At 35.0% G+C, this 17,732-nt stretch overlaps 1 protein-coding gene across 3 annotated transcripts in view; it reads left to right on the forward strand.

Annotated features, from left to right (window-relative positions):
• The first annotated feature begins 969 nt into the window (after window positions 1–969).
• Window positions 970–17,732, forward strand: part of LOC6044529 — a 69,049-nt gene continuing 52,286 nt past the window's right edge. The window contains exons 1-2 of one of the 3 annotated variants that reach the window (XM_038254337.1): window positions 970–1,074; window positions 1,527–1,855. In XM_038254337.1, coding sequence (XP_038110265.1) covers window positions 1,812–1,855 — 44 coding nt within the window. In that variant the 5' untranslated portion in view covers window positions 970–1,074; window positions 1,527–1,811. The other 2 variants (XM_038254338.1, XM_038254339.1) reach the window with 2 other exon arrangements.

Below are 17,732 nucleotides of genomic sequence, written 5' to 3' on the forward strand. Positions count from 1 at the left end.
ATCGAACCCAGGCCGACTGGGTGAGAGGCAATCACGCTTACCCCTACACCACGGTTCCCGGCAAATTTCACTTAAGTTTTTTTTTTGACTGCAAACTCAATTTTACATCCTAAAATTAATTTTGGAAAATTTTACGAGTGGATATTTAAGCACAAAAATTGGCAAAAAACATATCAAATCACTGGCACTGAAACATTAATTCGAGGAATTTGTGACCAAAGTGAAATATAAAAATCAAGAATTTTTATTCCCTTGTGCTCATTTTTTCCAAACAAAATCTTCAAGAAGACCTACAACTTTTTTTTTATTTTACGAAAATTTATCAACTATAGGTTTATTTTTATTTATTTTATTAAAAAAAACAGTTTGCTCTTATCTTCTTCCAAAGCTAACATTCGTTCTTTCAATTTGCTGTCAACCAAACGTCGGGAGAGTACATAGAAAAGTCAGCGCAACCATGCGTATATTGTTTTTATTGTTAAACTGACTTTTACTCTTTGATTATAATTTTTTCTCAAATTGTTATCAATATTTTAGAATTGTTGAACACCTTGTTGAAGCATTGATTTATTAATCTTTCTGGATTTTTTTTATTTCCGCCTATGGGTTTCCAAAGCAGATTTTTGAAATAAAAAAGTAAAAAATGATGTTTTACTATATTTTGAAAAAAAAAACACTTAATTCCATTCAACCCCACCTGCCCCCCTTTGACTCACTCAAAATTCATTCACAGCTTCTCGGTTCGTCTGTCGTGCACTCAACCAAGTCTCTCCCTCGCGACTCTCTCAATTAATCACATTCGCACGCGCCGCCAATTCACACGATCACTGCTCTCTGCCTCTCAAAATTCGCAAAACTCGCGAGCGAAATCACCTAAGCACCAAGCAAACCAGTTATTTCTGGGTGAATCCTCCTCTCATCGTCGTCGCCGTCGGTTTTACTTTCGTTGTCTTCGGAGGGTGGTGCAAACTTTTGATTTCGTTAAAGCTCCCAAGAGCGGCCCGAACCGCGATCAGTCGCTTTGGAGTCTTCGAATCGTTCGGTTGTGGGTCCCACCCGAGGGGACAGTTTGGAGTGAGTCCTTATTTTTTTGTGAGAGGGAATTCCGCGAGAGAGTGGGGGGTTAAACGGTCAGCTTGGGGCGATTCTTCGTTCAGTCGGTCGCGATCTCCGGTGTCGTGCGGAGGTGCACTTTTGTTGAGGTTGGACCTTTGTGTGGGGTTTTTTTGGAGTTGAAGTTGGTTTAAGAATAAATTAAAGTGTAAGACCGTGAGACTAGTGGAATTATTCATGAGACCGCTAAGATTTTAAGGGCTGAACGACCTTCCGGGCTACGACTTAACGAAACAGTGAAATAAAAGCTCGTCGAATTTAGGGTGTGAACTGCCGGAACAGAGTGATCTCCATAAAAAATAGAGTCGAAGCAAAACAACCGATTAGAAATCACCTTTTTATTTCTTTATTGCCTTATGGTCTACATTGTTTGTTTTTTTTTTTTTTTCTTGCTTCTTTCCCAAATTTCACAGGATTTTGTGCGAAGAGAGGTGAAAGTGTGATAAGTTTCGTTTTTTTTTCCACATATTTCCTCTGTGAAATTGGCCACAGAGTTGCCTCGACACTTGGTAGCCGTGAAACGAAAAAAGTTTAGTGAAAACGTGATTTTGTGCGCGCCACGTGAAGTGCACCGCAACTACCAGCAAGCAGAAGAGGAAGAAGAAGAGCTGTGAAGAAGTGTCTGCACTTGAAGAGCAAGTGCAATACGCCAAGACAGACAGATAAACACAAACACATATACGGCGAGAGACGGCAAGATGACCGTGCCACGAAGGAGGAACGCGAAGCTGCTGAGCTTAAGGTGAGCTTTTTGGGATTGGATGTGGGTGGTTGAAGTAAAGTTTGGTGAACATTTTACTTTAAATGAATATGGAAGTTAATTTGCTGTGAAAATATTATAACTATACCTAACATTCTAAATGAATTCAAGCTTATGCTATTGTAAACTTTACTTCAAAACTTAGTCAAAACTATCTGGATTCACCTATTAACATTCAACGGGTTCTAATGGGTTTATGAAACCATTTTTAAGTTTATTTTCTAATCCTGTTCAAAAAATTATCAAGAATATTTTACCAACCAGCTCGTAATTTGGAGAAAAAAATATTTAATTTAAATTGAGTTTAATAAATTTAATCAACAAGATTTTAAACAATCAAATGTAAGTGAAGGAAAAAATCAACACCGTAGAATTGATCAAAATAAAAGATTTGCTTGCTTGAAATTTTGAAAGCCCGGCTATTCTAACTTTTGCTTTATTGTAGTTAAAAATAGTCACAAATAAAAACAACATTAATGCAAAATTTTCAAAGGCATTTTTAACTCATTGAATTATTATTATAAAATTTATTTTTTGCCGGAAAATACATTCTGAAAGTTTTAAATCAATCACTTACGTATGCAATGGAACAGACATGTTTCAAGAACAACTCTCTCCCTGTTTCAGGACGAAAACCTGCAAACTCATTGTAATGACTTTGTTATATTTATATATTAGTTTATTCTAAACTATTTAAATAAAATTTTAAAGCAAATTAAGTTTTATAAGGATAAATTTCAAAGTTTTAATGGAATTTAATAGAAAATTTGTTTTATTATTGGAAAATCATCTTCAATTCTTGAGTAGTTTTAACGTATTTTATTTTGAGACATCTGTTTTCAAGTTTAATAAGATTTTAATACCAGGATATTGTTTTTATTAAGGACTGAATTATTTTTGTTTACATATTTACTATCTGCTCCTTTATTTGATTTAAGCTATTGTCTTCATTTGCGTATTAAATAGACTATTATTATAAAAACTTTTTAAATAATCAATTATCTATCTTTCCGCAGCCGGCTGCCTAAGATTTAAAAATTTCAACCGATAAACAAAATGCTCATGGTCACATCACTGCCACTCGTGAATCCTGACCTCATACCCATCTACTAACCCCCTCAAAACTCATGTGATACTTTGTCGGAGAAGCAGTCGATTGGGCGGTCTCTATCACTCAAGTATCGGACTAACATTCCCATCCACTTCCCCGTGACTCTACCACTGGTCGTGGCCGGCGCCGGTATTGATCAGCATGATAGGGGCCTTTGAGAAGTTGCGAAGCGAGGAAAGATAGCACCCACTCATCTTCCACGGCTCGTGGATGTAACTTCTGAAGGTCCTGGTCAATAACGGAGTAGCAACTGCGGGTGGGCACCTATGCTTATGCTTATGCTTATATTATTATATTAAATAAATAAATATTAAACATTTTGTCATTTTATCATTTATTTCCTTATGCCCAAGAGGTAATTTTTCATCATTTGAAGAAATTTTGAGATCATTTTTGTGTCACGAGAAAAGTTGAAAATTATTTAGAAAAAAATGAGAACACCCTCGAAAATTAATAATTGATGGCTTTTTTATTACATAAATCCTTTTTTAAATTTTTAAAACATGTTTTGATATGTCCTAAGAGACAAATAATGCCATTTTTTCAGAAATGTTGTATGTTGGACATTTTTAAGCCAAGCTTCGTTTGTATGTAATTTATGCTTGTGAATGTTAATATGAGTAAAAATATAATATTAATAAAATTTGATTCCAAAAGCTCTGTTGAAGGTTAATGGTTTTCTTTTCTTCTATTTTTTGAACATTAAGAAAAGGGACTAAAACTATAACTATAAGAGATAATATGATAACTTAACACCCAAAATAAGACAAAGATCGATATTTTGACACTTCGGCTAAATCCTGAGGGCAGATTCAGATTCAGCTGGGAAAAGTTCTTGGAGAACAAATAATTGGACAATTTTCGAATTCCATTAGGGTGGTTCCTTACAATTCTCCTATGAAAATTAGACATGAACGAACTTAAGATATCGCGAGTCTAAAGAAAAAATATTCATTAGATTTTTTTAGCATTTAGTGATCAAAATCACTTTCGAATTCTTCTGGTGATTGAAATTTGGCAAAGGTTTTAAAAAAATCTTTGTTTTTTAGAGCTCTAAATATGCCCGAACATCACTTTTCTCTAAAACTTAACCTTAAATTGATACGTTAAAAAAACTGATTTTGAATGGTTTTTTCATTACACATTTACAAAATTTGTCGTAATAGGCATAGATTGCGATATAAAATTTTGATGTTTTTGACAAAGTTGCTTGGGTTGGCAAGTTTAGCAACTTTCTAGAAGACCTAGTAAAATATCCAAAATAATAGTCCTGAAAAGTTGAATTTCCACAAACATCCTAATCATGAACCACCCTAATTTTTAACGAAGCCATAAGTTGCCCCTTCCTATTTGCAATAACTTTTCTTAGGACTTGATTTTTAAATGTCTTCAGCATTAAAACGGCACGTTTTTTTTTGGAAAATTAATTTTCCTCTTAGTTTTGCGATTTGGACCATTGAGCATTTACTTACGAAAGAATGATAGTTGATCAACTCATAAAATAAACTGTATTGATTTAAAAAGAGTCCTCAACATATCGTCGCTTGTGTGTTATATTAAACATTGTGTACCTTATTAATTACTGTTTTCAAACATATGTTTCTAATTTTATGATGTAATCACTGACAAATAAATTCTCGATGCATAGAGTACAAACAGATTGTGGAAGGTTTGTTGTCAAAATATAGTCTGCAATCAAAATTCATTTCTTCGTATGAAAAATTAAGGAAGTCGTCATTTTCAAGTAAGATACAGGACTTTTAAATATAAAATTTTCAGAATGATAAATAATGCTGGATATCAGTATGAATTTCACAACATCGCTTAATAATTGGTTTTGCGTACTCTGCTTTCAGCTCAAAACTTTTTTAAATTCAATGAATATCATGACAATTTCAAATAAATCTTAAAATCAACTTACACTAACTCGGTGGCTTTTCATTGTCAGATTACTATTCCTCTATACAAAAACATAATATTAATTTCGTAAATCAATGCAATCTCAACAAAAACTCAAACTCATCGCTACCAACCCAAACCTCGCCACGTGCCCATCGAATTTTTCACCTCTTGAAAAGCTGAAGAAAGAAAAAAATCGAGATCACACTCGTCGAGTCCAATTTTCGCGCTCATTTTCTTTTAATTCAGTCCAAATAAGTTTGAACCTGGCCGCCATCTTCGCTGCGTCGACAACGCGGGCAAGTTCGAGACTTTTCCATTGTAGGGTGAATGGTTCGATGTTTGGACTAAGTTTAGTATTTTCAAAATCGCAACTGTTTTTTGTAATTTTATTTAATTTTTTAAGACTTAAATAAAGACAACACCCTTCAAAATATAACTATTGAGTAGGCGTACATTTTTGAGAATTTACACCCATTTTGTTTCTTCACTTTTTCACGTTCATGATTGTCCGCTTCGATTGTATGATACAATCTTGCATGTTTTCATGAATCGCGATGAAGAAAAATGCATCTGCAGACTTTCTGTCGTGGGAGTAAGTTCTGGGAATTCCACAGTGTGAATGGGTTTTTTCATCTCTCTTTGCGGTTCGATCTGTTGTGATGATTGCAAGTGTAATTCTTTGAAATAGTTACGCTCACCACCATCAAACGCTGCAAAGTTATGCTAAAACAAACGTGTTAACACGATTCAGTGACTCAACGGTGGCGGCTGAGTTCACGAGCTCACATGTCTTCAACATAACACACAGAAACCCCATTCTGGGCCACTCAAAACATGTAAAAACGCGAAGCAAAACTGCAATTGTGTTACATATATGTACTTGGTGCAAAACATCACCCAAACAGTGCCAAGCTAATAAACCACACAAAAATACAGCATAGTCATGCCGATTCGCGCTTATGCTCATGTTTTATTAATCAGTTAAGGCGTCATCGCTGGTTCAAGTCGCGGATGACGGAGACGTCGCGCTAGCCGGCGTCGTAGATTTAAACCTGAAAAAAGAAACACACGACACCCGGGACCAGTTTTAGAAGGTGGGCCCGGGTTAAGTAATCGCTGGACAAACTTACGAAAAAATTAAGCTACCCAATGGAAGGATATAAAACTTGTTTTGTGAGAGGTCCGTGAAAGTTTCACTGTCAAGCGGTAAAAAATTGCGGCTTTCAAAGAAGATTTTGGAGTGGGTAGAACAGGGGGTAGGTAGAATTATAATTACGATTTGATTTAAAGGTTTATTTTATAAAGCATATCTAAAGTTTTTTTAAACGTCCTATAAGCTATTGTGTTTCATATGTTTATAGGACCTTTGAAAAAACTCTAGATATGTTTTAAAGTTTTGAGGACCATTAGTAACAATTTTTAATACAAACCACAGGGACACATAATTGAAACAATATTTGTACTTCATTCTCTTACTATATCACTACACAGAAAAAAATGATGGTAATATTGTGTGTGTGCAACCAACCAAACGGGACCACGCGGCCGCTTCTTACAAATTGAGTTGTTTCCATGTATTTTTTAGATCTACATTCTATACATGCAAATAACTCGCATAGGCATTTGGAAGGTGTTAGCTCTGCCGAGCTTCGGTGACCCATTTCTACGCTGGCTAGCCGAGCGCGAGGTACTTCAGCTTTACCGACAAGCCCCGCCCTGAAGAACGTTTGCACCAATCGGGTTCAAACGTTATTTAGAACTTCCGAACCCTTGTCAAATGGACAAGGACCCAGCGCGTATATAGTTGGTAGGTACAGTATTCCTAATTCCAGTTATAGCTCACCAAGTCCTGATGGCCTAGTGGTTAGCATTTTTGCTTACCAATCCAAAGGACGGGGGATCGAACCCCGACTCGAGCGACTTTGATTTTTCGTTCATGTTCAGAGTTTCAAGATTTATATTTCCTATACTTTCTCGTTGGGAGCAGATGGGAATCGAACCCAGGACCATTCACTTACAAAGCGAACACCGTAACCAGTCAGCCACGGCCGCTCCTCCAGAAAAAAATGATGGTAATATTCATCAGAAAATGGTGACAGATTTTGTGGAAAAAAAAATGATTAATTTTATCCCAGAAAATGATGAATTTTCATCAGTTTTTGATGAATATTCATCAGGTTAACATTTTTACACTTTTTTTATGTAATATTACTCACAAAAGAGGTAATATTCAACCTACCAAATTGTCAACATTCCAAAATTCAACTTTTTTTTCTGTGAAGTGAAAGTTGTGCTTTTTTTAAAAAAAATGCTGCAGCAAACGACTATTTTATCAAGAGCAGGAAAAAAGTGTCTCCAAATTACTGTTCCATAATTGTGGGATGTTAATGAACTTTCCACAATTGTGGAACACCTGAATTTAACTAATAATTTAACATAAAAAATATCAAAAATAACGCATAACAAACCATGAATTAATAGGTTTTAGCTACACAGAAAAAAAAAGTTGAATTTTGGAATGTTGAAAATTTGGTAGGTTGAATATTACCTCTTTATTTGTGTAATATTATATAAAAAATGTGTAAAAATGTGAACCTGATGAATATTCATCAAAAACTGATGAAAATTCATCATTTTCTGGGGTAAAATTTATCATTTATTTTGCCACAAAGTCTGTCACCATTTCCTGATGAATATTACCATATTTTTTTTTTTCTGTGTAGAGCGTCCAATTTCCCGGGTTTACAAATTTCCCGGAAAACGGGAAATTTTCATCCAATCTCCCGGGAAATTCTTAATTAAATAAAATTGTTCACATCTTAGTTCTGATTAATATTTTTCAACAAAAATGTATAAAACAGCAACTTTAATGGTTGAAATAAGTGTGAAAATCAAATAATAGCTTAACTGCGTGTAAACTATCATACAACTACAAGTAAATGTATGATTTTTTTCTAATTATATAAGCTGAAATCGTACAATAAATCAAAAAATGATCTAAGGTATTTTTAGTTGAGAAGTATTTTTTTAATCAAATTATTTGGACAGTGAGTTAAATGAATCAACACTCCACAATCATAAAATTTCTTTTAAACTTGCCTCTGTCAACAGTCACATAAAGCTGAAATGAAAAAAAAAATGCAGAAATTATGTTTTTCGTGGCAAATAAGTTTTCTAAAACAAGTCTTACTGGTTTCAGCTCTTGAATAAAATAATAAAGCTTCTTAGTTTCTCCTGAAAATCTTACTTCTCGTTTTACTTCAAACAACTCAATGTTTTGAAATATTTAGAATATAAATATGTTTGAGATCCTCTCAAACAATACAAAGTAGATTTTCAATGATTTTTTTATGGTTTAATTATGCCACATAATTTTCGGGTTAATAATTGACTTTGGTTAATTTTATTTCCCAGTACTAAAATATGATATTATTCGATTATTCGATTATTCGATAGATTAACAAGTTGCCCTAGTTGCCTAGTGCTCTATATTTATTTTACTTCAAATTGTAATTTCTTGAATACTAGGTATAAAACGAGTTAAATTAACTCTTATTGCACAAACCTGTTTGAAATATTTATGATTACATAATTAAATTTTCATCTCATTTGATCATGGTAAACAAAAAGCAAAAAAATCAAAATTTTGCTTTGGCGGGAGGGGTTAACATTTTTTTTTAAATGAAATAACACCAATTGTTCCTTATATAGCTTACCTGAATTGTAATAGTTTATTTTCACTAAACTGGATCTGTTTCCAGATGCTTCATAAATTAATATTATCAGAAAAAAATCCAAATATAAAAATTTATGATCATCTGGTTAATTCTTTTTTATATGAAATAAACAATAAATTGAATTGTACAAAATAATGTTGAATTTCTTCCTTATTATTTTTTTCGAGCATTTTCAAAAAAAAGTTTCTAAACTTCTGCTTAAATTTTGGCAATTCTCGGAAAATTTCAAAATTTCCCGGAAAACGGGAAATATTTTTTTACGAGAAATCTCAGTTCTAGTTTCAGCGCTTCATGTCATTATTTTGTTAAAAATAAGCACTCCTAGTAAAACCCAAAAGATCAATGTTTTTCATCCAAAACTTTCAAAAAATAAGCTAAAATTTGCAATAGGTTATAACTTTTTTTCAGCACAAGTCGTATATAATCCACAAGGCTCTGCCGAATTGGATAGATACGACAAGGGCTAAAAAATAGAGTTTTGCCCTGAGTTCCATACAACGTTTTCTGGAATTCTTCAAAGAGGAACAAATATTTTTTTGTTGGCGTCCATGATATTACTTGTTTTTTCGACTATGACTTCTGAAACATTTTGCTCTGTCATATTTTTCCAACCTGAGTTCAAAACAGACTCTGACTGTCCTATGGACATTCCAGAAAAATCGAAGGTGCTGTATGAAGCTGCCTACAAAAAGATTCAAGACATTCATGCAAAGAAGCGGGCTCAAACCACTGACAAAATGTTAACTGAGGAACAGATTTTTAAGTTCTTGAAGGAAGCCGATGATTCCATTCATTTGGTTACGGAGGTAAATTTAATTAAAGTAAAAAACAAATGAGATTAAATACCCGGAAAACACAGCACGTTTCAGCAGTCAAAACAATGCTGATATGTTCTACTTTTCAGCACTATTTTACCGGTATAGAAATGTAGGCCATTTCATCTCTCTAAAATTATAGGAATTCCGTCTTTTCCCACACAGAATTACATAACAATGTTTTCGGTGTGTATTGCATATAAGAAAACCTTTATTTCACTTTGCTCGCATTGATTTTCGAGGTGATATTTTTATGAACCTTTTTTCATTGTATCTAGTGTTTTCAAAAGAAATAATAATTGGAAAAAATAATCTGTTATGAAACTCAAGAGACCCTTGAACAGTCTAGGCTTCTCACAAAAATTTCGCAAGATCTATTTCCCAGAATCTACTCGATCTTGAGATAATCTCTTAACTTCACGAACGTGCACCCAATTTTCCGCGCTTAAAAAGCTTCTGGAAACTCTTCACTGAAATTAATTTCATCGACTGACTTGCTGCAGTGATGACTTCTCCTAGAAGAAAAAAACAATAAAGCTCTGAAGAAATTTGCTGCTTCTGCTGCCGCTGCATGTTGGGCACCTTATGCAACACGCCTTCATTTATTTTTATTTTTATTTTCATTTTCATTTATGCGGCAAATTTTTACCGCCAAATACTGGTTGCTCCATCGAGAGCTGCTCATCTTCAGCGCGCCAACGGGGAGAGAGGTGGAATACTTTGTAGCTCTCTGTTCACCATGCCGGGTGTAGGCCTATGGCCGACTCATGGGAATGGGGGTAGAGATGTGCTGCTGATTGCCAAAGCATTGCCGACAGACCGATAAGGAAGCTCTGAACGATCTCTTCTAAGGTGGATTCGCCGACGATGACGGCGCCTTCAGCTGATTAGGTTTGGGTTACGCACCCTACTTAATTCGGCGATTTCGCAGGAAAAAAAAGAAGCAAAACGGTTGTGCAACCCTAGCGGGTACCCTTTCCGAAGGAGAAAAGCCGTGTTGGAAAATTGATAAACGCCCATGATTGAAGGTTTTCCGAGAGCGCCAACTCCACTTTGGATTGTTACACACGTCGTGATACGAAACCTTCCACATCCGGACTCAGGGTGGAGCTGGAAATCAACACCCATGGTTATGCAGATTAATGCAATCACGTCAGATGTGAACGAGCAGAGTTGTGCAACTCGTACTTCCTCGACTTCCTGAACATCGGAGGAGGTTAGCGGCGAGAACTCGACACAGTTCAAAAGGTCTCTGCACGAATTTGGTTTGCCCTGAAGTACACTGCATCACTTTAACCTTGCGCAGAAATTGGCAAAGAAATCCCAACAGCTCAATTGGTCTGCAAAAGTGGGCTTAAAAACAATGGTGGGCTTTGCACAATGTTGGTCAATTATTGGGGGTCCAAGCTTGAACATTGTGCCATGAACTGCGATCTTGGGCGGTCAAGAGAACAGATGAACGAAAAAAGAGCTCGCAAATCGACTTGAGAATGCAAAACATTTCACGTTCTTCACGATTGGAGCATTTCAGGATGTTTTTGGTGAAGTTTGGCTTTGCGGAAGTGCTGAACGTTATTTGTAGGAACTGTTCGTATATTTTCTGACACTTTATTAGAAGTACTGAACTGTAGTAAAAATGGTAAATCTATTTAAATAAACTATTTGAAACAGCAAAAAAAATCAGAGCAAACCGAGTTGTAATAACGATGCAACAAAAAAAAAACAGAAAAATGCACAACATCGCTGCACCAGGCAGCAAAAAGTGATAGTGAAATTATAGCTCCCATTTCCAGCCATCTTATCCACTTAACCGAGTACCGACGGTGAAGAGGAAACGATCAATAATTGTGATTATTTAAAAAGTGAAACATTATCGAATCCAAAACTCCTTCCTTCACTTAAAATTTGAGCCACATTTGATTATCAATCTTTTTTCGGCGAGAGTGAAATTGATTGCTCACACACGAAAAAAACGGAATTGTAATCGGAAATTATTGCAAATTATCGTTGGCTATCGCAGATGATCCAAATATAGAGCTGTTGGCGCAAAAGCTTCGTTGGGAACTGAACCAATGCGTCTGTTTACGGACGGGTGAGATTTAAGATAAGGCCCCTGAATTGGTCAGTTGGGTTTAGCAGACTAAATGGATGATTGGTTTGCACTTGAAAGTGAGTATGATGAAAAGTGTGAAATGTGTTGCTCAGTGAACTCAATCTCTGTCAAATTGGATCAATTTTGGCTTTTAAACCTTAAATTGCCCGAAACCAGGCCAGCTGTACAATAAAATCAAGTACTTTGGCAAAGGGAATAAAAAAACACCGCACAAAACTATCTCCGTCATCTAAAAGGCCCATCATTAATAGCCAGCTCACCGAGTGCCCCACTCACGCAGTTTACTACCCTTTTAGGTCCTTCACTTTAGGTCACATGGTCAGAGGTGCTCAATTTGTTTTGTATCACATAGATTTTTTAACAGAACACGATTTAATTTATTTTTTCAATAATGTTTTTTCAAATATTCAAGTTTTGTCTCACGACTTTGACCAAAGTCTAAGAAATGGCAAAAATAAAAAAATATAAAAAATTAAATTACAAGCCATTAGAAAAAAAACAAATTTAAATATTTTACTTACTTGCCATAAATATTTGAGTGCAAAAGGTATTTAAATGAATTTCTAACCAGCTCAGCTTTACTGCAGACATTAGTTTGCAAAATATCAAAGTACGAACGAAAAAACAAATTAGCAAAAAACAAACTTTTTGCGGAATTTCTAAAAATTCTAAATATTTTTAATCGAGCTTGACAATGCTATGGTATGAAATGCTATTTAATAATCAAATCATCCTGCAAATTTCAAAGTAATGTGAAATAAGAAACGTTTTATATTTAATGAAAATGAAATGAAAATATTTTTGGCTAAACTAATTTGAAGAAGATTTTTGGCATTCCAGTACAACTCGTAAATGCACGTGTACCCTTTTTCGAAAATATTAGTATTACAGTTTTGTAATTATCCAAAAATTGCAAAATTTTATGAATTCATGACACAAAAATCTTAGAGCTTTTCGTCTATTTCCGATCTGTGGTCCAAAAATTACAAATTTGTTGAAAAACTAGAATTGCCTATTTGAAAAATGTGAAAGTAAACATTCTACAATGTATTTTAAGTAGTTTATAATCGAACGTATCATTTTTTTCATGAAAATTTCTATTTTTAGCAGAAATATTACGCCTTAATTTTTGTAGGTAAATTTTTTATGTAAAAAAGAAGAATCAATAATTTTCTATTGAAAAATTTCATAACAATTTCAAGTTCCCATGAGAGAAAAAAAAATGTTTTCGAGTACAATTCAAATTTTTGTGTAGCAAATTTACAACAAAAACAAAAAATCATGCTATCCTTCATGCGGGGCTATTACAAATCATTGGGAAATATTTTTAAAATTATTTTAATATTAAGTCATTTTTTTGAGTCTCTGAACAGGGATAATGAACTTATAATAAATTCATTTGAAAATTTGATAAACATAAAGCCAAAACCCGCCCTCTAAAGATTTACAAAATATTTTATTGTTGTTGGTTAATAATTTATTTCTGGCAGCTTTAACCTTCTTGGTCATTCGCTGCCCAGAAAAATACCTTAGATTTTTAGTAATCAAAAAATTGTAGTAAGTATAAGCCGTACCCCTTTTACCCAATGAAATGGAACAAAATAAACACAGCAATTCCATCTGACAGTTAAACTAAACATTTAAAAAAAAAACTGGTCAATAGGTCCAATAAGTCCAAGACAAATAAGAGTTAAAAATCGAAATGTATGAAAAAAGATCTTTTTTCTTTTTCAAAATCAAATAAAAGTTTCTTAATAGGGTTCTAAAGCAGAAATAATTTGGCATTGAAAATAGTCTAAAATTTGAAAAGGTTACATAAAACTTAAAAATGCCATTGTTCCCGTGTTACCTTTAATTTGCATCCAAAAGAATCTAAAATCAGTTGAAACAAAGAGAAAATATGATTTTTTTGTTTTGCCATTTTTTAAGAATTTATCATTTTTTAGAGACCACTCCAACTTGGCTAGGACGATTCCAATGGCAAATAAAAAATAAAATTTTTGGTTTTTTTTTCCAAATTTTAAGTTTTAGCTTCCATAAACTTTCTCCTTTCTTCTGAAACTTAACTATTTTTTATTTTTTTGTTTACTAAACGAGATACTATTTATAAATTTTATGTCACTTTAAAAAAAAATGGGCTAGATAAATAACTAAATTTCAATTAAATTAAAATACCTTTGATCAATAAACAATCCAAAAATCACTTGAAATTATTATTTTCCATTTATATTTTTTGGTGGATTTTAGCAAAATTACAATGACAAATTAGACAAAGCCACAAATTAGATTTTTTCCACCAACATTTTTGTTTCGTCAAAACTAGGATTCATTACAAACGTATAATTGCAAGACAACTGTTACAGTATGTAATGCTTTTTTTTACCCTTCTTTCTAACATTCTGAAAATCTGTAATATTTTTTCAAAAACAAGATTAAATTTAGATTTTTTTTCTGCTTCCTGACTTTTCGATAAATTTATATTTAACTATGAATAAAATCAAAATTATTTTGCTATTTTTTGCAAACCAATAATTGAGTGTTAAAATTTCAGCAACCCTGCACCCCACGCCATCGGCGAACAACTCCGGAGGGCGTGCAGGGGTGTGCGAGAGAGTTCAACCGATTATGTACTGCCCGTGCATTTTGGGACTCCACTTTTGGTGGTGGTCCAAAAGCCAAAACATTCAGGAGGTCCACAAAAGTTCGTTGGCGGGGGCCAACTTTTTTTTATAGTAAAATTATGCACACATCATAGCAGTCACAAGGGGGCAGGAGAAGACCCGGCGGTCCCGGGGCTAATGCCACCGTGCGGCCACTGACTGACTGGTCTGACCGGGCCACCACGAGATGGTGATGATGTTATAATAGATGTGACCAACTTTTAACGTTTTATAACCGTCCCAGCCGAGTTTGACCCGGTTGAGCTGGTTGGTCGTTTTTTGTGTGTTGTGTTTGCTTTGAAAGTGAAATGGAACCTGCCACGGTATCCGGTGGAGGAGGGATTGACTGTCGATATTTAAGGGTTTTAATTGGGATTATGTGACCTAAAGGGGGGCATTTTGGTCTAATGATGTTGAATTTACGATTTACTGAATTTACGATTTTTGTAATTAGGAGATTGTTATATATTTCTAATATATTTCTTTTCTTTTTTCAGGTAAAAATCAATACAACATTTCTTCAATCCAAAAAAGATTAAAAGTAGTAAGTCTAATTTCAAACCAAAATTTAACCTTACAAGAATTTCTTCTCTCAAATCAACCCGTATCCCGAAAAATAAAGACCAAACCCCAAAATAGAATAACAAGCGAATGACCTTTAAAATTTTCGCCTCGTCGGGAAACCGAACCGGTTTTTCCTCTGTCTGAAGATAGCCCCAAAGCCCAAAAGGATTCTGCTTCGATTGGGTTGTTTTGCTTAAAATTTGGAAAACCTGTAAGAATGCGGTTTTTCGTCTCGCGCGAGACAAAATTCGCCAATTTCGATGTGAATGACCCTTGTCGCGGAGATGCTCGAAATTTTAACGAGCTCTCCCCCTTAAAAGAACTTTTTCGCAGCTGATGGCGAGCCATTTGTCGCGTTAAGAGAAAGAGAAAGAAAAAGGTTCGTCGCTTGCGAGCGGTTGAAATCGTCGAAGCAGTTTAGCTGGAATTCTCTGGAGTGATATTTTAACGTTGACACTCGATACAAATGTCAGCAGTCAATTAAATCATGTGGGCAATCAATAACTTTTATTTGACAAAATAAAAAGCAGATTGTCATCTTTCACAGTTAAAAATAAAAATGCAGGTTTTGAATTGATGTAATTTTACTTCAAATTCTAATGAATATTAGCACTACAATAAAAAGGTAAAATTTACCTTTTTTTGCTCACAATCTTATCTTTCACTCATGAGCACAAATCGGACACGATGCAAATCTGCTTTAATTATTTCCTACCGTTTGTCACGACCACACCAATCGCTACTGAACACTCGCTCTCCCGCTCTCCGGCTCTCCGGCTCTCCGTTTCTCTCTCTCTCTCTCTCTCTCTCTCTCTCTCTCTCACTCACTCGCTCTGTTATCGGCTCAGACTCAGATTGGATCAGGCTCACTGATTACTCTTTATCACTCTTAGCTGATTCAAAGTAGTCTGCAATCGGTGATGATTTAGTCATTGATTCGATTCTAAAAATCAACGTTATCAAAAAATGCATATTCAAATGGACGGTCATCTTTGGTAGTCTGGTAGTGCAGACCAGGCGAGTGCCGCTCTGCTATTTTGTAAGAATCTTTCCTCTCTGCTGACGAGCGGAGCAGGTCAAAAAAATTTCAAGGAATATGCTGTATGAAGGAGGTATTAGACTATGACAAAAAAAATCAAACTCACAATTTTTCGTGATTGACACCTTGGCAACATCGCAAAAAAAGCAAAATGCATGCAGGCTGACGTCAAAAAAGTTTTTTTTTTTTTCATTTTTTGCATGTTTGTCATAGTCTAATACCTCCTTTGAACTATTAGACCAATCGCTGGCTGCCTGATTGATTGCGCGCTTTAAACAAAAATAAAATTCATCAATTATTTTCAAAATATGATTGTTTGTGTCCTGATTTTTGTCTTAAAATGCAAAATTGAGGATGACTTTGCGACAAGCCGATGTCATAACACTTGACATAAAGCAAACAAACATAAACAAACAACCGCCAGACAAAGTTGATCCGTCAATAATTTTTTGCTCATTTCGTAATTCAAACAAGACAAAATGTTTGATTGACATCATCGCGCGACATCTCAAGTCTCATCACTTTCTTCACTCTGTACACACTTGTTTTGACAGCGATGACGTCACGCAACAATGGAGCGAAATGTCACAGCGCTAAAGTGACAGTAAAAAGCCGGGATGACAATCGCGCGCCATGTCTGATGGGGAGATATCTGTCAGGGGTTGACCTTCAGGGTGATGCGGCGCGATAAATGGCATATTTGCGCATGAAATCAGTTCCTCGTTAGGGTAATTAACATACAAAAGGGGCTGACAGATTTTTAAAGGGTAACAAAATTAAAAGGTGAAGTAGGAATTTTCAATTAAAATTGTTTTTTAAAACTATTTCTTAACATTAAAAAAATGCAAAATAAAAACAAGATTTGTTTACAAAACTGTTTAGGTCCATTTGAGAACACCAAACCTTCTTCACATTCAAACTGTAAACAGCAAAAGATTTGTCAAACAAACAAAACAACCCACACATACAATTGCTGTAAGATCTCAGTCTCATCTTCGTCTCGTTCCGCGTGCGCTGTTTCGGCATTGATTGATTACACACTCTTTGTTGGAATTTGCCGAAGGAATGCCGACTTGAACGCCCGGCCAAGATCTGACAGTTTAGCGATTCGATTCCGGTTGAGGTGTCTCGGTGTGAGTGCGATGTGGTGATTGTCACTTGCCTTGTGATGTCAATTGTACTTCACGATTTGAAACAAATGGCTTTATTTAGTATTGAAGTTACTTAAATTGGTAATTTTAAAGGTTCGATTTAAAAAAAAAATAACTTTTCAGGGAATGTTTACAACTTTTTTTTGCTTTTGACATAATCATAGATTTCATATAACAGAAACCTGATTATATTGAAAAAAAAACTCCTCGGCTTTACGAACCAATCACTTCCTACAAATTCATATGTAATACTGTTGTACTAATAAAAAACAAATTAATTAAATCTAAAAACCTACACGAGCATTGCTGAGTCCAACAAAAAAGGCCCTCACTTCGGTCAATTGATTCCACGGGCAATAAAAAGCTACCTTCATTCTCGTTAATCATCCTCATTTAACGAGTTTTTTGTTGTGCCCAGTAGCGCACACTAGTGCCATACTTTCCGCCACAAACCGTGCCATTTCTCGCGCTTCATGTTTTGGTACTGCCCAAAACGACTTCCCAATCGAAGACCCCCTTACAACTCCAAACCCGTTAAACTTAACGAAGCCTAAGATGTAGCGAACTAGAGTTTTCCCACCTGAACCACGTTTAGTGCAACGCGATTAGTTTGCGCACGAAATACTATAATTTGCGTAGACTTCCTCCTCCGTTGCAGTGACTGCAACGAACGGGTTTCCGAAGCGACGAACCTGCTGATCGACTGCAGAGTTTTCTCACTGACTGAGTTTGTACGGGTTTGTGATTCGCCGGAAAGATTGGCGAGC

The sequence above is a fragment of the Culex quinquefasciatus genome, chromosome 2 (assembly GCF_015732765.1).
Source record: "Culex quinquefasciatus strain JHB chromosome 2, VPISU_Cqui_1.0_pri_paternal, whole genome shotgun sequence".
Taxonomy (NCBI): Eukaryota; Metazoa; Arthropoda; class Insecta; order Diptera; family Culicidae; genus Culex; species Culex quinquefasciatus.